The sequence below is a fragment of the Tasmannia lanceolata genome, unplaced genomic scaffold (assembly GCF_043159265.1).
Source record: "Tasmannia lanceolata isolate RefF3 unplaced genomic scaffold, GAP_Taslan_0.1 ptg000023l, whole genome shotgun sequence".
Classification (NCBI taxonomy): Eukaryota; Viridiplantae; Streptophyta; class Magnoliopsida; order Canellales; family Winteraceae; genus Tasmannia; species Tasmannia lanceolata.
Window position 1 is genome coordinate 28,073,071 of NW_027518700.1, and position 22,288 is coordinate 28,095,358.

Genomic DNA, 22,288 nt, shown 5'->3' on the forward strand with positions numbered 1-22,288 from the left:
CAAGGATTTAATTACTACTCCTAGGATTGCTTGGTTTCAATGCCCCCAGTTTCTAGGACGTCACTTGAACTCGCTCGAACTTCTTCTTGATCTTCAGTCTTGATACTGGTTGTAGCTTTCTTATAATGATTCTCTTACCATGACCAAGTCACCTCTTCAAGGGTTTTTAACTTTGCGGTCCGTGCTAGCCTTAACTTTTGCCTGAGTCGCCCTTCCAGGTTTTCAACTCAGCAGGCTTTCCCCTTAACTTTTGCCTAAGCCGCCCTTTCGGATTTTCAACTTAGCAGGAGAATGATCTTAAATTTTGCCTAGACCGCCCTTTCAGGTTTTCAGTCTAGCAGATCTTCAAACTCCGTTCTCTTCTTTATTTCTTCTTCAGTTTTGGAGCTAGATCCTTGATTCTGAACACCGAAAGGACTTTATAGGTGGGGTAGGGCTTTTCAAGGAAAAGGCTTAAGGCTTTGCAAAGATTTCGACCGAACCTGTAAACAGGTTGCCTATGTATCCCAGAGTAGGAATCAGGTCACGCATAGTTCAGGGCGGATGCCCCTAGTTTGAAGGTAAATTGATTCTTCTTTTTATTCTTTCTTTGATCGACTCTCTTTTTTTCTTCTTGGAACAATTGAACTTTTTCTTTGATTGATTGACTTCTTTTTTTTTGGAACGATTGAGTTTTTTTTTTTTTTTTGATTGATTGACTTTCTTTTTTCTTCTTTTTAAGACGATTGAATGTTTCTTCTGAAACGACCGAACTCGGCTTGACCGAGCTGCCTACTTACCCCAGTGTAGGGTTCAGGTCTTGCGTAGTTCAGGACGGATGCCCCTAGTTTGATGGGTTTTCAAAGGAATTTTATTTAGGCTCAATGGGTTTGCAAAGGGGTATTGTTTTTTATACTGGGTCTTGAATTTGGGATTTGTTTGGCCAAAGGAGGCCTTCCGATGTTCAGGGTTGGAGTTGATCTAGGTTGATAAATTCTCTTTGTTATTTTTTTCTTGCTCTTTTTTTTTCACAGAGTTTGACGACATTTTTAAGTAAGAGATAATGGATCTTCTTCTTTCAAGATTCTGATATATGCTTTTTGACTTTGATAGAACGAACTCTTTCTCTTTCATCCTTCATCCATTAATCGATAACTCTTGATATTTGACGATCGCTTTTCAATACTTGCTCTGAATTTTTAGCTTTCTATCTATGTCTTACACCTGGTATCTGTTATAGCGGTTCTAGACAATCCTCTTATCTTCGAAATGATTTTATTAATTCTTTGCGCTCTTTCGGAGGGCAATGTATTTTCAATTGGCATTTACTGAATTAAAGTTTTTAGTGACAATGTTTATCATTTCAATTTCTTTCTTGAAAGGTTGGACGCGCTCCTCTTATTCAAGCAATTACTGTGAATCAAGCTGGGTTTTATCGACCTCTTCCTCATTTGAGGAGGGAGTCTTATTTTCATTTAAAGAAAAACTATTACATCAAATGACCTATCCTGAACATGCTCAGTATTCATAACCTTTAAAACGAAAAGAAAAACAAAAGATAACTTGCCTGGACTAGGCACTGACTCTGAATTATGGAACCGTAAGACCTGACTTCAATAGCTGGACTTACCATAATGACTTGACTCAATAAGAAATAGTAAAGAACCAAAACTGTAATTGTTGTAACCGTCTGGCTTTGGAGGCTCGGCGAAGACTTGCTCATATATAGTACTTCCAACTTCAAATTCTTTTCAGTGTAACTAGACTAAGGGCGTCTAAGCAATGAGATGGGCTGGCAACAATACTGCATCATTCGGCATAGGGTAATTGACTATATTTAGGCCTCTACTGAAATGCTAATTTCTTTTATCAATCAACTTTTGGATCCTGAATTTCAAGGCAATGCAGTTATCGGTAAGGTGACTAGGGCCTCTATGGTATTCTCAATACTGCTCTGTTCTCCAATTCGTTGGTAAAGGATTAGGAGGAGCCCTAATGCCGGGCAGAGTAATGTAGCCCGATGCTAACCCTTGCCTCAAAATAACTGATGGTGGAAATGGGAGAGGGGTAAATTCTGTTTGGACCTGTGGTCGCGGTGCAGCCCTTGACTAATTGTATTTGAATACCATAGGGTTTTGTAGCTCCTTGATATTTTTTGAAGTAAAATTGCCCCTGTTATAAGCCCCATATGCCGTGGCCTTTTTTATTTCTTGACCTGTGGAGATCAGGCTTGCAGCATTCACAGCGCATTGATGATTCTGATTATGATAATATTTCATGGGTTCTTCTGGCGGCAAGGGGTCGAGGAATCATCTGGCAACACTACATTTAAATTTTCTTCGGCATCTGAATCACTGTCACTGCTACTACTGAGTTCAATTATCGGATCTGGTTTGAAGAACTCGAATCTCTAATTTCCCACATTTGACATTTCTTGTTTCTTACCCATACTCAACCAATTCGGATCATCAGATTGTGGGTTTGAGAAGTTGATGAATTCTCTTCTTGGTTTTCTAAATGATTCTCTGTAATCATGTTCAAGAGTCAGAGATTTGAGAGGTTCTTTTGAGCTTTGACAGGCCGAGTTCCATATAACAAAACTTTGTGCTCTATCATCTTGGTGTTCGGAGTCCTGAGGTTGGGAATAATTTGTCGGCATTTGCTCCTTCATTTGATGAACCTCCTGTGCCAGGGCGGCCACTTGTTTAGAGATATTCATAGCCATTTCTTCCATTCTCATAGCCATAGGATTTTGAGATGGCTCCAAGGTATCCAGGAAGTTGGGACCTTTGTCTTTAGAAGTAACACCGGTTGAACCAAATTTCTCATTCGGTTAAGCCTTAATGTAATCTCGAAAAAGGTTACCCCTAGAGTAAGAAGAGATCAAGGATACAAGTATGATCAGATCATTAGGATTGCTTAATCAAAGTATTAAGACTTTGTCCTTGCCGATCAAGAGAATGAATGAAGACATGATTAAATAACATAAGAGAAAGATGATAGACACATGATCAAAGGTTTAGATGAGATCGCACAAGATTGCTTTGAAGGGTAGATCAAGAATAGACTAATCCTATGAGATCTTAGGAAAAATGGGATTTATATCCTAATCCCAAAGGAAAAGCTTTTAATCTTCTTATATCTTATTAGGTGTTACCTGAAGGCATCAATCCAAATCCTAATCTAGCGGAGTGGAGAGAGGATTTGGACTCATGACTTCGTTTGTGTACCTAAGAACCGATCGTAGCCATTAGAAGATGGACTATAGCCTAATCTAGACACAACTTGGTAGGATATCCTAATCTAGGCTCACAGATGTGATATACGCGTGTTCGTATACTATATGCATGTGTGGGGTAATCTAGAGGTAAGGCCAAAGTTCCCTTATCGTGAATTCGTGTTCGATATATTGTACCAGTGTCCGGTGTATCAGTACGTGAACAAGCGGATCTGTTTACACACCATAAAGGTACTAGGCTAAGAGTGGAATGCTTCTCTAACACAGAGGCATCAGGTGATGAAATCTTAGTCAACCATGCTAGATAACACTCCGGGTTGCTAATAGGATGTGTGTGCATGTGAGATGCATGATTTTGGATGCAAGTGATGTAAGTGTGTGCAATAAGTTCTCATAATTCTATGATGCCTTCAGGTTTGTTAGATTAAGTTTGCAGTAAAATGTGATGAGAAAATAAAGCATAAAATACAAACCAATCAGAAAGATATAAAATAGAGTTTTTATGAGCCAATTAAAATAAATCCAAATAAGTTATCATTTGAAAATTTAATGAAGTTGGTGGTCCCCAGCAGAGTCGCCAGTTTGTGGGACCCGATCCTGCGACGGAGGCGCAATCCGCCTCCCTCTCTTGGTCTCTCGTACCCATGCGATTAGCGTGTGCTTTTTATTATTGATTTAATTTATCTTTTTCGTGAACTTGGGATCACTAAAGCAATCCGAATTTCACGCAAAAAAGAATGACAGAGTCGCCACCTAGATGAGAGATCTAGGACCCATAAGTGACCAGAAATCTAGATTCGTTACCTGATTATGAGAATGGAAGGTATGAAAAATTACCACCACATGCACCATTCTTGCCCTATAATCCGGTCTTCAATTTCAAAAGTTAATTCTCTTGAATTTCTTTTAAATGACTCATTTAACTTTAGATTAATATACGAACTATGTGACATGCTTTCTAAAATCTAATTTCAATGTAATCCCTAATTTGTTTGGATTCAATCTAAGTGAATGTTCTCCTAAAATTCTAATTTGTGAAAATCCTATATATTTTAATTAATTAAATTAGTTAAAATTAACCTACAAAACCCCACCATTTGTGGTGGGCCGACTCGTGCTCGGTATGCTATTAAAAGCATCTAAAGCAGCCTACGTATCCAAACCTCACTGGAATCAGAGTTTATTGTAGTTCGATGCCTGAACTAAGCTACATACCTAAGACATCTAGGACAACAATCTAAATTAGACTGATTGTTTCAACAGTTTAAGGGAATTCATTTAATTCAAGTTGAATAGCTTTTATTATCCTAGGACTTCATCTAAGATACTATATGGTCCTATCTATGTGCAAGATGTTCCCTAAACTAATGCAGGTGAACCTACATCCTAGGTTAACTAGGCTTGTCTTATAGGGAAATATGTTAACTAGTGTAACTATATCTATGGCACAGTTGCTATGCATAGCAAACGACCGTGATGAGGCTAGACTCCTAACTCTAGAATACCATAAAATCTAGAACACTACGTGACGTAAATGTTCCTAAGAGGCCCTAAAGGTTCCTACGATGGGAGACCGCAATTCAACGGTACCAAAAGCATGGATCAAATGAACTTAATTTGTTAAGTTACTGATTTTTTAGTTTTTAAAGAGGTTCTTAATATCTAAAATTTAAGGGAAACCTAAGGCTCTAAGGGCTGACATATTCTTAGGCATAGGTTGCCTTCATGGAAGAGAATCGTGCTTTCCACTCTTATACAATTTAGCATATAAATTATAACACCTTATTGGCTGGCATGTTCTTAGGATTTTCGTGGACAGAAGACGTCGGAGCCAACAACATGCTATAGTTTAGATGCCTAGACTATACAAGATGGATGCAATTAATTAAACGATTATGAATTCAACCTTTGCACTTAGAATAACCTAACACTCTAAATTCCAAAGGAAACTACTAACATCTATGGCTTATGTTTAAATGATTTAAGAATTACATTCTTACTGAAAAGTTTAGATATTTTGAAAATTTTCATGGCTTTTTGGAATTAAAATTAATTTTTAAAGGATTTTATCAATTTGAGGCCAGATTAGTGATTTACAAAGCAACACATAGTAAATCTATTTCAATTAATATTAATTTTTTACAGTAATATGAAAATCATAAAATGCGCTTACTGTAAAAATTGTATTGATTTTTATTATGATGGACTATTAATTTTCCAATTGTAATAGCTTGACTCTAGGTTGTTGATTTACAAAGCAACCTATAGCAATCGGACTCTAATCAAGTTCAAATATTTAACAAAATTTACTCATAATCAGAGAAGATTACAATAAAACTCTCATAAATTAATAAGGTGATTTACTATCATAATCCGATTTTATTATGATTTACTATCATAATCCGATTTTATGAAAATATGGATATTTTAGAAGAATCATTCAAAAGGCATACTTAATGACATCCTAAAATCAAAAAAAAATTAGAGTAGATATAATATATATTATGATATTTCTCTTCCAAATTTCAAAACTTGAAAATATAAATTTCTCCAAGAAACCCAATTGTTAAAGAAAAGTTCACTTGTTTCATAGAAAATCAGAACTCGCTTTATTCAGAAAAAATCAAAAACCATATTAAACCTTTATAAATATTTATGGACATTTTTCTAAGATATGCCAGTAATATATATTACTGGTTTGTAAAGAGATTTTTTTGAATTAATCAATTTTATCAGAAGAAATAATTATGGCACGCAAAACGAAGATCGGGTTGGAAACAATAAATAAAATAAATTTTCATGAGAAATTCTATTTATATATAAACCTAATATCTTGAGAGTTTCATGAGTTTTTAAATTGGTTTGATATTTATTAGAAATAACCCAAATTTAAAATATTTTAAAATCGGATTAAAAATATTCTAAAACATTCGAAATTTTTTTAGTGAACTCGAAATCTAAAAATCGGTTTCATCGAATTTAGATTTGATTTGACCCATTTTTTATTTTATTCTTCGTGAAATAACCCTTTTCTGGGTTTACCTTCGAAAAATAAAACGAAAAATAAAATGATCAAACCTTGGTCAAAAATTATATTTTCCAGTAGTTTTTAATTTTATATTAAACTCAGAAAATATTAAGTTTTGAAAAACACAATGATTTGGAGGACTTGCTTTGAAAATCTCATTGAAAACGCATATTTTTTTTTTGATAGGTAAGCTGGGGTTAGGCAAGACCCCTACCAAATATCATTGATAAGAAAAAATGCATATTGTTGAAAGATTGAAGGAAATCAATATTGTAATGAAGAAAAATTAATTTTCCATCAAAAATCTGAAAAATAAAAGATCATGATTTATAATAATCATGATTTATATTATATCATACTCATATTTCATTCAAAAACTCCATCGTTTAGATCATATTTGAAAATTAAACCCTAAAACATCATAAACATGATTTCTAAACAAAAAACTGAAAAAGTGAAAGAACGCCTACCGTTGATCGCGAATCCTTGTCTCTAAGGCTGATATTTCGAGATATACACTTTATCCAGCCCTTATATTCGCAAAAGAAAACCCCGAAGAATGATTGTATAACCTCTAATATGTTGAGTATATGAAGAAATATGAGAGGACTTTGTGTAGAGCAAAGTGGAGGAGATGAGCATCAAAGCACCAAAAGAGGGGGAACGAATTCTAAAGGGAGAGAGAGAGAGAGAGGGACGAATTTTCCAGAGCAGTCCAAGGGTTGATGTGTGGTTGCTATTATAGAAAAAGTTAGGTTTGGAAAATGAATAGTAATTTTCAATGTAAGAGATCTTACCTTTAGCTAGTTTTCAATTTTCTTATTTTGCTTTCTTTCTCTTTAGTTACTAAATTAGATTATCTTCTAATTATGATTACTTGCAAAGCAAAGCATGCTATTTTGCATGAGGTAGATATTTTAAGACTCTTCTAGAAGCTCTTACACTATGAAAATAACATATACATGAAAGATTCCCGTCCAAAAAGGACTGCCCAACATTGGATCTCATTTTCAACCTATTTAGAGGCAGAATCAGGAAAAATCGTAAACTAAAAAGTTCTAAATCTTTTCGAGACGTTCGAAATAAGTATAATAGTAAATTTTTCAGAGGAGAAGGTAAAACGTTATGATCGTTTTATTAACCTGACCATACTAGCCCTTTCTAATTATAACTCTTCCTTTCTTTATTATTTTTCTCAAAACAAATATGATGTCACCAACCATCTCATCCCATGTTGGACGTTTTTGTATGTGGTCTCCCCATGTGGGGCGGCCACTTATGTGGCTGACCCACATGGACCCTCACCTTGTGGGCTTTAGCTCAATGGGCCTTATGACATGTATTTTGGGTTTTTTTGAATGAAAATTCAATAAAATCCTTTAAATTCAAATTTTTTATTGATGAACCCAATCCATATGACATTTATGGGGCACCCTTGACATATGGTCGAACAATCCCCTTTAGAAAAAATAATTTTTCGGACCAAAATGCCCCTATTTGATCATTACGCACCCAAAGGTTACTAAAATGACCTTAAATTGGATTGCCCACAAAGGGAAAAGTTAAAAATAGAAAGTCTTCATGGTCAAACCTAAAAAATTGTAAGTTTTTAAGTTTGCTTCTTTTGGTGGGTGATATCAAACAGGATCACTTAGAATCCCCTAAAAATGCCCAAAATGCTCTCGACACACGAAATTTCCAAATCAAGTGAAACTCTTAAGAAATTCCAAATTTAGCAGGTTTTCTAAAATTCACGAAATGACTCGTGACTCCTTAGACACACACTTGAGAACAAATAAAACACATTGGAAATGACCAAATTACCCCCGAGGTTCAAAAATTGATAAAAAATAAGAAAAACGCTGAGAAATTCCAAAAATAGCAGGTTTCCTAAAATTCACGAAACGACTCGAGATTTCTCAAACACGGTCCAAGGATCAAATGAATCATACTAGAAAAGGCCGAAATACCCCTGAAGTGTAAAAATGGGAGAAACACTGAAAAATCTAAACTTAGCAGGTCTCCCAAAGTTTATGAAATGACTTCTTAGCCATACTCTCGAGATGATCTTGAATTTATTAGAAATGACCAAATTATCCCTAAGATGATAAAAATGAGAAAAACCATGAGAGATTCTAAAAATAGCAGGTTTTCTCAAATACTTGGAATCAACAAGGACTCCTCAGTTATACCTTTGGGATAATCTCAGACACATCAGAAATGACTAACATGCTCCCAAGAGACACAAAATGGGGAAAAACTGAAATAAACAAGAGGGGGGTGAATTGATTTTAACACTTAATTAGCCCTTTTGAAAATTAATTATAAACCCTAATTTGAATTTTCTTCTCTTGATTGAATTTTTTGGTTAGTGCAAATAAGATTGAAAGACAAAGTGAAATGTTAAACCAAAAAGAATGAAAGTGCAAGATAATGGAAGAGACACACCGATGTATAGTGGTTCGGGCAAAGCCCTACTCCACTCTTCTTAAGATCGTCCTTAAGGATTTCCACTATGCGAGACCTCCACGATGCCCGGCTCCGAGACGGTTACACTTCCAAGGGATATTAAATGAGGATGCCCTTACACCTTTACAATGACTCTCCTTCTTCACCGAGTTCTAAGCGATTGCTCTCTAGGGAATTTAGATAGGATGCCCTTACACCTTTACAAGAATTAGAAGAGAGATAGCTTGGCTTCTTCCTGAAAGCTTGATGCTCTTTGTACTCCCTTGATTGCTTTTCAATGATGGTTGCAAGTGATAGCTCTAATCCAAACTCAATAGATTTGCAAGTGCAAGGCAAGTTTGGAAAAAACAAAATCTTAAGCTTCAAAGGGTTGCAAGTTTGCTTGAATGCTTAAGAGAGTTTTTCAAATGATCAAGAGAGAGGAAATAATCCTCTTGTATGAGTATATATAGTCTCTTGCAAAAATATGACCGTTTGGGCTTAAGAAAATTAAAAACCAATTTTTAAATCAAATCCCAACGGCTCTTTTTTAAGCTGTCGCGAGGTTCTCGGAGTTCCGAGAACCATTCTCGGAGTTCCGAGAGAACGGCCAGAAGAAGAAAATATTCTATTGGACCATTTCTCGGAGTTCCGAGAAAATGGCCAGAAGCTACTGGACCATTTCTCGGAGTTCCGAGGGAACTCTCGGAGTTCCGAGCTCGGAGCTCCGAGAAGCCTACAAATCAGCAGATTTTTATTTTTTATTGGTTGTTTGATTTTTGGCTTTTGGAACTCAACTTCTATGATAATTTTGGAATGTTTATGAGGGTCCCAACATGTTGGTCCACCACATAACCATTCATTAAACCTTTAAAGTTCTTAAGTGTATTTGAAAAACTCTTTTAAAATACTTTGCATTGTCTTGGAAATCTAAAGAGAAAGGATGTACAATGATACCTATGTAACCTTCAACTTCTCTTTAGTCTTGGTCTTCAATTGATCTTCCATCTTGTGAATGCTTGCTTGAGAGATGATGTGAGCTCCACTTAGCTCCTTTGACTCTTGTTGGGTACATCTTCCAGCATGACCGTGTAGTGTGTTGGTTTCTTCAATGATCAATCCTATCTTAAACACAACACTTCAAGGCAAATTGATTAGTATTCAATAACACAATCAATTATGTTTAGAATCATCAAAACAAGATAGGAGAGTAGACCCTTAGGCTTACAATCTCCCCCTTTTTGATGATGACAAACAAAATTGATTATGAGGTGTGTGTGGAGTGACATAGTAGGCAAGTGAATGCTGGAACTCCCCCTCAATATATGCACACAAAAAAATGATAGCAATTTGTAGACACCCCATTTTGACCGGACCATTTTCCCCAAAATCGAATAAATTCTCGAAATCGAATAAAATCCCAATCCTGAAGTTGAGTCGAGATCCTGGAACCGAATCTCAAAATTTTCAAAAAATCAAACCCGAAAACCCTAAAAATGCCCATTTCCATATTTTGGAAATCGTTTGAAAGCCTGGGTGATCTCTGAACCCCATTGGCATCCTCCGTTCAATTGCCCTGATCCTCTATCTCATTTTCGCAAAAATTTGAAAGAGTTATAAAATACCCGTGAGTTTTGGTATTAACGTTCTCCCATTTTTGGTACCACTAAGCTCCAAATAGCATTTTCGCTAGCCCATCGTGATTCTCGTCTCGGTGTTCAAAAAAATTTGTCAATGGTCATCACCGTTCCCAAGGTGCCCTGTAAGAGGATATCATGAAGAAAAGACAAGTCGAGTTTGTGCAAAAATCAAAATATGGTTCTGTCAATATCATTCCCCCCTTTCAAGCGTAGAAAGTACGTTAAAAACGGTTGTCCATGGAAGAAAGAGAGGGCAAACATATGTTTCTCTTTATAAAAAAGGGGTGGGATAGCCGAGCGCGGGTGCCCATTAAAGCAAATAAAAAAGGGGGTAATAGGGATGTTGATAAAAATGTAAAATCCTCCTCTCAGGAGGGCATTTTTGGAAGCTTGCATTGCTTTCTCTACAAGCCACAAGCATAGGCCATCAGATCAAAGAGGTGAAGTGTAGGGCTCAGATCATCTAGAATGTTCTAGGTTTTAGGGTTTCTAGGGGGGCATTAAGGCTAAAAGAGAGAGATGGACGGCTGAGATGAGAAGGGAATGAAATGGACGGCTCAGATTAGGAGGAGGGTTTTAACCCTAGCTATAAAAAAATAGAAATCTCGTGGGTAAGAGAGGAGGCCGAAATTTTTCTAAAGAAAAAACAGAGAGGGAGCTGAGCGAGAAAAAACCTCTTCCTTGCCTACCACCACCATCCTCAAGTCCACCACCTCCATCGAAAACCACCACCACCGGCCATCTTCTCCGGCCTCACTCTGACATCCTCCACCCATACCACGACCCCCATCCTCCACCATCACCATCTACATCACAGCCACCCAGACTTATAAAACCCAAACCCATTTCATTTGCATCTTCTTCTCCACCCAAACCAGCCACCAACTACCATCGCCACCCATGCTGTGAGTGGCACAATTTCAAGAGTTCCTTGGTAGAGCTCTCCTTCACATTGTGGAGATCTTAGAGGACCGACGGGAGACCTCGTGTCCCTCGCCACATTCGTCCTCGGGATCGGGGTCCACAGGCTGGCGACTCTGCTGGGGAATTCTTGGAACATTGCCTAACTCTGTAAAAATGTTATTTTTACTAATTTTGAAGAAATTTGGATTAAAATCGTTTTAAATGGGAACCTTTTCCGTTAGAATCCAGGGGCACCAAGTAGGTGCGTAAATAAAACGAGGGATTCACACACTGCACAACATGCATTATCATATTCTTTATTTCTTTCATTGTTTTTTTATTGTTGGCTCCATGGGATAGATACAGTACATGCCGGAGGGTAAGTCATTACCTGGATGAGATTATTGTATCTATTACCAAGCTATGCGCCGGTGCTGCAGCCGTAAACACTAGGCGTACTTGTGTTTACAGCAGCCGATGAGCAATGAAGCATACTATGTATAACATTGGGCGTACTTTTGTTATACATATTAAGTATGGTTCATACGCATAGTACCCGATAGATTGAGTCCGGAGCCCTACTTTGCTTTATATATTATGTATATACATACTGACTTAGTGAAATCTCAACTAGGAAGTGCCCGTGTTTATATATATATATATATATTGCATTCATATGGGGATGAACATGTGTTGCTTACACATGTGGAGCCTAGAGTTAGGAGCCTTGACCCATTTATAGACTAGGGTAGTTCACCTCGTGTGGCTACAAATGCGGTCCGAGTACACTCACTTGTCTGTCATGAGTCGAGACTTCCTTGACTCCGCTAGATTAGACTAGAATTGGTGCCCCTGGTTAGGGTGTATATATATGTATATATATTTATTTATTAGATTAGGGTCTGCTTAGTTAGATTTTCTTTCATAATCTAATCCATTCTCCCTATCCATCCGTCTTTTGGATTATGATCAGATCATTGGTTTCACATCATTGTCTTTATAGCCATGATCTCTTCCCTGAGCTTGATCCTTTGATCGATCTTGATCAGATCGCTCCGCATGCCAATTATGAGTCTACTTTGCCATTATCACTAATAGAGTGTGTTCTTGCTGAGAGCCATGTTTCATCTTGACCTTGTCGTCGTATTCTTTATGCTTGGTTGCCGAGACCCTCCTTGTACGGTCGTTATGCTGCCGGATTTTCTCCAAAAAGCCTTAAGCGTAACCATTATCCTTTAGGGTTATTGATAAACCATGTGCTTATCGTACCATATCTCCTAGTACAGCTGTTATGCTGCCGGATTTTCTCTAAATGTCCTGAGTGTGGTCATCATCTTTTTAGGCTGGTAGCTAAACCATGTACTTACCTTATCACATCTCTTTGTACAGTCGTTATGCTGCCGGATTTTACCCAGAATATATTGAGTGTGACCGGTATTCTTTAGGGTTATTGAGGAACCATGAGCTTACCTTACCATGATCCTTCTATGGGGCTGTTATGCTGCCGGATCTTATTTAAAACCTTCTGAGTATGACTTTATGCTCTAGTGTTAGTGATAAACCAGGAGTTTACCATGCCATGATCCTATTGTAACGCCGTTATGCTCTCGGATTTTTATCTGAAACACCATGAGTGTGATGGTTATCCGTTTAGGTTTGATGGGCCGTCATGACCCTTCTTACAATTATTGTACTGCTGGTTTTTACCCAGAGGGGAGATGTGTTTGTATTATCCCTTGTTTCAATTTGTGCATAACATTCTTTCTGATTATCTTAATTTAAATTAGTGTTCTTACTTCCATTTCAGGAGTCTGAGTTAAGCAATAGCCATTGCTTCGAAAAAAGTTACCATTTCACAGCCTACTTGGTCCCGACAATCTTCTACGTCGAGACTAAGTCGTAGATCTTCTTCACCTATCTCACCGGCTATATTTCCACTTGTCTCCCCTTGTCTTAACCAAATGGCCGAGTCAAATGAGATGTTAGCTGAAATGAGGGACATGATGAGGAACCTTACAAGAGAGGTTTCTACCCTAAAAGAAGAGGTTACTCAGTTGAAAAGTGAGAGGACCGCTACCTCGAAACAACCTGTCGTCCAGAATCCTCCCAATGTGATTCCAGGCCTTCTTCAGTCTGTCATCTCTCCTGAAAATGATTTCTATGACGAGCAGTATGTAGAGGAGAACTGTCTCCCGCAATCAGTCAAGCCAGGCAAAGAGAACGAATTGGTTGATAGAGTTGAAAAGTTGACTCAGCAAGTTGAAAGCATGCAAGTTAAGGGCCCAAAGAAGATAAATATGTCTGACTTTTCCCTTTTCCCTGGTGTCACTCTTCCTCCAAAATTCAGAATGCCGGATTTTGATAAATATGATGGGACGGGGTACCCGTGGAGTCATCTGAGGTCGTTCATTTCAAATCTAGAAGGGTATGGGCTGTCTCTAGAGCAGATCGCTAAGGTATTTCCGATGTCTCTGACAGGAGTAGCCAAGAAGTGGTTCCTTCATCTGAAACCCGAAGAGCTTGGAACTTTAGACGAAATTGCTAACAAGTTTGTAGAGCAATTTTCAATGGAAGAAGGAATTGAAGTTACGAAGAGGGATCTGAAAGCGATCAAGCAAGGGCCTCAGGAAACGTTTACCTCTTTTGTAAGAAGATGGAGGAGAAAAGCGGCCCAGATGACTAACCGCCCTTTTGAAGAAGATCAGATCAAAATTGTGGTCAAGAACCTGTCTCCGCAGTACTACCACTTCATGGCGACGCAGTATTATTCTGATTTCAATCACTTGATCAAGACAGGAACCATAACTGAAGATGCGTTGCTGAAGGGTTCTCTGGCGAAATCATCTTTTGATCCGAGGAATGGAAAGAAGCCAATGGTAGTTTCAAAGCCTGAAGTTAGCAATGTGGTTGCTGCGCGCCCTATGAGAAGAGTTGTAGCAGAAACAGAGCAGCCCATGAGGAAAGCGCCAAGGCATTTTGATCCGCTACCTTACCCTTTATCTGTCGCTCTCAAGAAGTTACTAAGAGACAAAAAGATCACTCTCTTAGAACCGAAACTTCCCCCGCCTATTCTCCCCAGATATTGGCGTGAAGATCAGCATTGTGCATATCATCAGGGAACAGGACACCTAACAGATAACTGCATGGCCTTGAGGCATAAAATTCAGGATATGATAGAAGCGAAAAAAATTGCTGTATTTATGCCAAACACTACCCGGAATCCATTACCAGCTCATGCTCCGCGCCCTCCACCTACAGTTGGGGCGGTCTTTACTGAAGAGCCTATTCTTGACCCTGCTTCCTTGATTTGTGCTATCGCTTCCGATTCACCGACTGTCTTGGCATTTGGCGAGGAAGTTGAAGAAGTAGAGGAAGAGAAACCTTATGTGCTGGGCGGAGATGAAGATGACTGTGCTGAGTCTTCTGTTGGTCCTTATATTCTTCAATGTGATGAAGAGGAAGTCCAAGATGTTGCTCCATATGTTCTTAGCTTCGATGACGATGACTTTGATTTCTTGAACGATCAATGTGACGAAGTCCGCCATGTTACTCGAGGTGGGCGAATTTTCAAACCCGCCGAGTTAAGAGCTGAGAACCCAGCTGAAGTTGTAAGAGCCGCAGAAGCGCAGAAGCAGAGCAAGCTGAGTTGTGAGGAAGAGGATGAGAGTCTTTTACGCCAACTCAAAAAGACCCAGGCTAATATTTCAATTTGGGGTTTGCTTATGGCTTCCCCAAAGCACCGTCAAGTTGTTCTAAGAGAGTTGAATGCCGCACAGGTCTCTGTAGATATCACATCTGATGAGCTGGTTGGTTTGGTAGCGATGGCTAGGGTGTCCAAGACTCTTTCTTTCACTGATGAAGATCTGACATCTGAGGGTCACAATCATACGCGTCCACTGAAGATCACTGTTGTCTGTAACGGTAAGAAGGTTCCAGATGTATTAGTTGACAACGGGTCCGCACTGAACGTATGTCCGTTAGCCACTGCTGCTGTCCTGGGATTTGGGCCGAATGACTTCATCCCTTCTGAACAAGGAATTTTGGCATATGACGGTACCAGACGCGATGTTATTGGAACGCTAGCAACCAAAATTCTGATAGGAGGAGAAATCTTTGAAGTAGAGTTCCAAGTGCTCGATATCAAAGCATCTTTCCTTCTCTTGCTTGGCCGACCTTGGCTCCATAAGGTTGGAGTTATCCCTTCCTCACTGCACCAGAAACTGAAGTTCATCAGAAACAACAGGGTGATAACAGTCAAGGGTGATCCTGATTTAGAGGTAGGCCAAATTTCGCAGGAGGGTACCTCAGAAAAGAAAGATGATGTTAGTCTGACCGGGTTCTCTGTAGAAGTCACAGCCATATCATTTGAGAAAGCAAAGAGTGAAGAGATTTTGTTCCTCACCAGCACTAATCCCCGGGTTGTAAAGATGATGCGTAAACAGGGGTACCTTCCCGGTGCAGGTCTGGGTCGCAATCATCAAGGGATAGTCGAATGGCCTGTAATGAGAAAGAATGAAGGGTTGTTCGGACTCGGATATGAACCTTCTCGTGATGAGATTAGAGAAATGAGAAATTACATGCGGAAATGGTCCGAGCTCCGACGCCGGGGTCTAGAGCTGCCGATGAAATCATTCAGTCTGATCAGAAATGGTAAATACCGCAGAGAGGGAGATGACTTTGCATTCTGTGGGTTCGCAGAGCCGTGGGTTGATGAGTTAACAGGGCAAGAGCTGCCGGGGTTTGAGATATTTTTCGATATGGAGCTGCCAGATGAATACCCGAGTTTGCAGATTCATGAGATCGAACCAGAGGTTGATTGGGCTGATATCCTTGAGTCGTGTCTTCTGAATTCCCTGTTCCAGGTTGAGTTACCGATTGTAGCCATGATCGGAGGAGATGCGCTGATCCTTGATCCTGAAAGCCTTATCACCCCAGCCGAGGGACCTCTCACGAACTGGAGTTCCCAGGTCATACCCCGAGTCGTCATCCAGTACAGTCCTGTTTCTATCAAAGAGTCTGTTGTCTCTAGCTATATGTCCATTTCCGAGTCAAAAATAGAGTTTGCTTTATCTGATGTTTCTTTTGATGCAGGTACATTCGTGATCGAGCCCGTTGATGAGGAGTCTTTCGATGCCGTTGTTCAGTCCGATGCAGAGTCCATTGCATCTTCCGTTGAGTCTATCGAGTCTGTCGAGTCTGTCGATTCTGTTCATACGATAGTCCAGTCTGATGATGAGTCTGTAAAGATTTCTAAAGATTTCAATACTGAGCCCATTGAAGGCGCGTCAACAGATGTAACTTCGATTTCTTTGAATGAAATAAAAGACTCTTCTTTTTATTCGCCTGTCTCTACTTCAATTTCTGCTTCTTTATCTGATCAAATTGATAATAATAATAATCAAGACTCCCCCTCTAATGAGGATGCCGACGAAACTCCCCCTGAAATCAAACACATGATTAGGCAGGAGGAGCAGCGTCGAGCAAAACCATTCGAAGAGGAAATCGAGACCATCAATATTGGTGATGAAACCCTAATTCGGGAAATTCGAATTGGCAAAACATTAACTCCCGAAGAGCGTGCGGAATTAATTGCCCTGTTAAAGGAATTCAAAGAAGTTTTCGCTTGATCCTATGATGACATGCCGGGATTAAGTGAAGACATTGTTCAACATAGACTTCCCCTAATCCCGGGTGCCAGACCGAAAAAGCAAAAACTTCGAAAAATGAAACCAGAGTGGGACTTGCTAGTCAGAGATGAAGTTCAGAAGCAATTGGATGTTGGCTTCATACAAGTTGTTGAATACCCTGAATGGCTAGCCAACATAGTACCGGTGCCCAAGAAGGACGGAAAAGTCAGAATGTGTGTGGATTTCAGAGATCTGAACAAAGCAAGTCTGAAAGATGATTTTCCTTTGCCACACATAGACATCTTGGTGGACAACACAGCGGGCCATGCTCTCCTTTCATTTATGGATGGATTCTCAGGATACAACCAGATCAAGATGGCTCCTGAGGACATGATCAAGACGGCTTTCATCACTCAATGGGGGACATATTGTTACAGAGTTATGCCATTTGGACTCAAAAATGCTGGAGCAACGTATCAGAGAGCTGCTACCACTTTACTGCATGACATGATACACAAAGAGGTCGAAGTATATGTTGATGACATGATCGTTAAAGCGAAGACCAGGGAAGAGCATGCAGGGGCATTGAGAAAGTTCTTCCAGCGAATCCAAAAGTTCAAGCTCCGTCTCAACCCGAATAAGTGTGTATTTGGGGTTACGTCAGGAAAACTGTTGGGATTCTTGGTCAGCCAGAGAGGGATTGAAGTAGATCCGCAGAAAATCAAGGCTATCCAAGAAATGGCGCCTCCAAAGACCGAGAAACAGATACGTGGGTTCTTAGGCAAGGTCCAGTACTTGAGAAGGTTCATTGCACAGTTGACAACGACTTGTGAACCGATTTTCAAGCTCTTAAAGAAGAATGCTTCAAAGAAATGGAACGAAGAGTGTCAAGAAGCTTTCGAGAAAATCAAGCAGTGTTTGGCTTTACCACCAGTTTTGTCACCAATCATACCAGGACAACCGATGTTGCTGTACTTGTCTGTTACTGACACAGCGATGGGGTGTATGTTAGCGCAGCAAGACCCGGAGTCAAAGCGAGAAAGAGCCATTTACTACGTCAGCAAGAAAATGTTGGAGTACGAGCAAAAGTACACCATTCTTGAGAAGACTTGTCTAGCGCTAGTTTGGGCTACTCAAAAGCTGAGGCATTATTTGTTATCGAATAGGGTTCTTCTACTCTCCCGGATGGACCCATTGAAATATTTGTTCGAGAAGCCAGCCCTCACCGGAAGAACTGCCAGGTGGTTGTTGTTATTGTCTGAGTTCGATATCACTTATGTCACGCAGAAGTCAATTAAGGGGAGTGTGATAGCTGAACAGTTAGCCGATTCACCAGCAGAAAATAATGAATTTTTGAAAGCAGAGTTTCCAGATGAGGAGATAATGACTGTGGAAGATGAAGTTCCAGACACAAAGTGGTTGATGTACTTTGATGGAGCAGTCAACAATCGAGGCCAAGGAGTAGGGGCGGTGTTGGTGTCACCAAGAAAAGAGTATATCCCTATATCCATCAAACTTCAGTTCAAGTGCACAAACAATATGGCAGAATACGAGGCATGTATTGCAGGTTTGGAAGCAGCCATGGCCTTGCACATTCAGGACCTAGATGTATTCGGGGACTCAATTCTGATTATCTGTCAAACCAACGGAAACTGGAAAACAAGAGACGATAAGTTGATCCCGTATAATACGTACCTAGAGTCTCTGGTCAGAAAATTCGGAAATATCACATTCACTCATTTGTCCAGAACAAAGAATCATTTTGCGGATGCATTAGCTACTCTGGCTTCAATGCTCGATATTTCTACAGCAATGGAGGTTCAACCATTAGAAGTACGGCTTCAATGGGCCCCGTCACATGTTAACGCTATTGAAATAGCAGCGAGGTGTTCAGATGGCAAGCCTTGGTACACGGATATCAAAGACTTCATCTCAGGCAAAGGACATCCGTCGGAAGCTTCAGGAAAAGAGCGAAGGTCTCTCCAGAAATTGGCCTCTAGCTTTGTCATCTGCGGTGAAGAATTGTACAGAAGGTCGTTCGATGGAATCCAACTTTTGTGTATAGATGAGGATCAAGCCGCTGAACTCATAGAGCAGACACACGAAGGAGTCTGTGGACCGCATATGAACGGAAAGATGCTGTCAAGGAAGATTCTCAGACTTGGTTATTACTGGCCGACAATGGAAGCAGATTGCTACGCCTATGTGAAGAAATGTCACAAATGTCAGGTCTACGCCAATCTCATCCATGTGCCGCCTTCTCAGTTGCATTCTCTTACTTCACCGTGGCCGTTCTCAGTATGGGGAATAGATATCATCGGGAAGATAAGTCCGAAGTCTTCTAGTGGGCATGAGTATATCTTGGTTGCCATTGATTACTTCACAAAGTGGATAGAAGCTGCTTCGTATGCGTCATTGACCTCGGCTTCTGTTGCAAGGTTCATCAAAGCGAATATTATTTGCAGATATGGAGTACCACATGAGCTAATTTCAGACAATGGGTCCCATTTCAAGAAGGAGGTGGCGCGGCTGTGTGAGGAGTTTAAGATCAAGCATCATAAGTCTTCGCCATATAGACCCCAAACAAATGGAGCTGTTGAGGCCGCTAACAAAAACATCAAAGTGATCATCAGCAAGATGACGGAGACTTACAAAGATTGGTCGAACAAGCTCCCGTATGCTTTGTGGGCCTATAGGACGTCGATCAGATCCTCTACAGGTGCAACTCCGTATTCTCTGGTCTACGGAATGGAAGCTGTCTTGCCTGTTGAACTGCGAATTCCCTCCCTGAGAGTGATGATGGAAGCTGGGTTGCCAGAATCTATTTGGGCTCAAGCCAGATATCAAGAGTTACAAATGATTGATGAAAAAAGGTTGAAAGCATTGTACCATGTTCAGGGGTATCAACGCCGTGTTGAGAGAGCCTTCAACAAGAAAGTTCGTGTTCGAGACCTCAAGAAGGGAGATCTTGTTCTGAAATCCTTCCGGGCACCGGTATATGATCCCAGGGGCAAATTCAAGCCGAAATGGTTAGGTCCATACATTGTTGACGAAGTCCTGCCTGGAAAAGCCGTCAGACTCCTCGATGAAAATGGAGAAAAGCTAACAGAGCCAACAAACCTTGACCAACTCAAGAAATACTATGCTTAAAGCACCAGAAGGCCTTCCTTGGCAGACCAGAGCTTCAAACCAAAAATCCTTTCTAAAACAAAAAAAAAACAAAAAAAAATATCAAAAGAATCCTTTGCAAAACCCTGTTTGAGCTTACACAAAATCAAAATCATTCTTTTTTTCAAAACCCATAATCCAGGGGCATTTGTGCCTTGAACTACGCGCGACCTGATCCTCATCCTTTGGGGGTACGTAGGCAGTCTGGCTAGTCCGGATTCGGTCGAAACCTTGGAAACTTTCCAAAACTCCATTCTTTCAAACCCTACCTACTTAAAAAGTCCTTTTGGTGCAATAGGCAAAGGTTTGTGGCTAAAGAAAAAAAGGAAAAAAGAAAAAAAAATGGAGTCTGAAGACCCGTTAGATTGAAAACCCGCAAGGGCGATCTAAGCAAAAGTTAGGGTCATTCACCTGCTAAGTTGAAAACCCGAAAGGGCGGCTTAGGCAAAAATCAAGGTGTGAGCCTGCTGGATTGAAAACTTGCAAGAGCAATTCAGGCAAAAATTAAGGTAAGCGGTCCGCTAGATTGAAAACCTGAAAAGGCAATCTGGTCAGTGGCAGTGATTTCTAAAGAAGCTGAACAACTGAGGCAGACAAGACTTGTAACCCAGTAATGGCATCATCAAAGTCTGAGTAGTGCCAGCGTCACTTGCTTTGATCTTCCTCTAAACCAGGGGCATTTAAGACTAAGCAATCCGAGGGGTTTAATGACCATGACGGTAATACCGAACAGGGAATGAATCACTTTTAAACATGGTATTCAAGTCACTCTAAGAGTGGTTAACCTTCACCAATTTAAAATATTTGTCAGGTCAAGAAGCAAGTTGAGTCTTTCTTGAAATCCAAGTTCTGTGTTTGTCAATGTCTTTTACTTGTCACTTGTCGAAGTTTGTCGCGTGTCAAGTCAAAATCTCCACGGTCTTGTATGGTCTGTACCTTTCCCAGAGCTGGGGTGACAAGCACCAAAGCAAGAAGTCTCGTCTCCGGAAGACAAATTAAATCAGAGCAAGGTTCAGAAGAGTGGCAGGCTATCAGGCCTATTGAAATTTTGTCAGCTGGCAGATTTGAAAAAGACCTTTCAGGCAGAATTGATCTTATGGTTCTCATATTTCCTCTACACAGAGAGCTTTGTAAATCCAATATTCATGAAATGAAATATTTGTTTCCCTGTATTTGTATTTGCTTTATTAAGACTCTAGTCATGGAAGTATGAAATAACTAGGGGCATCTTTTATGACTTGGCAAATCACTCCAAGTCATAAAAGTTGTCAAATCCGCAAGGACAATCAGAATAAACCAATGTCTCCAGCAAGTTGAGATGAGAGAGGCTCAAGCACATCTCGAGTCAGACCTCCAAATTCCTCAGCTAAGCCTACTCCATAGTCAGTTCATCAGCGAAGCTAATCCCCAATGGAGTCTAGCATCTTACCTCCTAGAGAGTCCGCTGTCAACTGCTCAAAGCATTCAATCCCCAGCAAAATCCTATTCTTTAAAAAAGGGTCAATATCCAGAATCCCAACAAATCATGAGAGTCCGGTCCTCAGCAAGGAACTCACACTCCCATTTTCTCGGCAAAAGACAAAGCAATTCTCAAGGGGGATCAATCTGAATCAATCAATCGATCCAAATCAATCAATCAATCCAACAAAAAAAAAAAGGTTCCCGCTTCTTTGGAGAGACAAAGTAATCTCCAAAGAAATCAATCCAAATCCATCAATCCAAATCAATCTATTCAAATCAATCAATCAATCAAAAGCAGGAGAGTATCAATCTTTTCATAAGAGTTTTACTCTTCGATCAAATTTCCGTCGCTTGTTATTGCGTGAGGGTCCGCATAACAACGCTTTCCCCTTTGATTAGTGCGTGAGGGTTCCGCCTAATTAAAGTTCCACCTTTTGTTACTGTGTGAGGGTTCCACATAACAAATTTCCGTCGCTTGTTACTGCGTGAGGGTCCGCATAACAACGCTTTCCCCTTTGATTAGTGCGTGAGGGTTCCGCCTAATTAAAGTTCCACCTTTTGTTACTGTGTGAGGGTTCCACATAACAAATTTCCGTAGCTTGTTACTGCGTGAGGGTCCGCATAACAACGCTTTCCCCTTTGATTAGTGCGTGAGGGTTCCGCCTAATTAAAATTCCACCTTTTGTTACTGTGTGAGGGTTCCACATAACAAATTTCCGTCGCTTGTTACTGCGTGAGGGTCCGCATAACAACGCTTTCCCCTTTGATTAGTGCGTGAGGGTTCTGCCTAATTCAA

At 40.0% G+C, this 22,288-nt stretch overlaps 1 protein-coding gene across 1 annotated transcript; it reads left to right on the forward strand.

Moving 5' to 3' along the window:
• Positions 1–13,197: 13,197 nt before the first annotated feature.
• On the forward strand, positions 13,198–18,328 carry LOC143855986 (uncharacterized). Its single transcript, XM_077366027.1, has 6 exons — positions 13,198–15,366; positions 15,454–16,530; positions 17,233–17,336; positions 17,430–17,692; positions 17,858–18,252; positions 18,305–18,328. The coding sequence occupies exons 1-6, from the start codon at positions 13,198–13,200 to the stop codon at positions 18,326–18,328; spliced, it is 4,032 nt and encodes a 1,343-aa protein (XP_077222142.1).
• Positions 18,329–22,288: the final 3,960 nt, after the last annotated feature.

Coding starts and splice junctions, on each gene's coding strand:
- LOC143855986 (XM_077366027.1), top strand. CDS start 13,198: ATGGCCGAGTCAAATGAGATGTTAGCTGAAATGAGGGACATGATGAGG. Junction 16,531..17,232: donor TTGAAGGCGCGTCAACAGAT/GTAACTTCGATT, acceptor GGATACAACCAG/ATCAAGATGGCTCCTGAGGA. Junction 17,693..17,857: donor TGCACAGTTGACAACGACTT/GTGAACCGATTT, acceptor TTACTGACACAG/CGATGGGGTGTATGTTAGCG.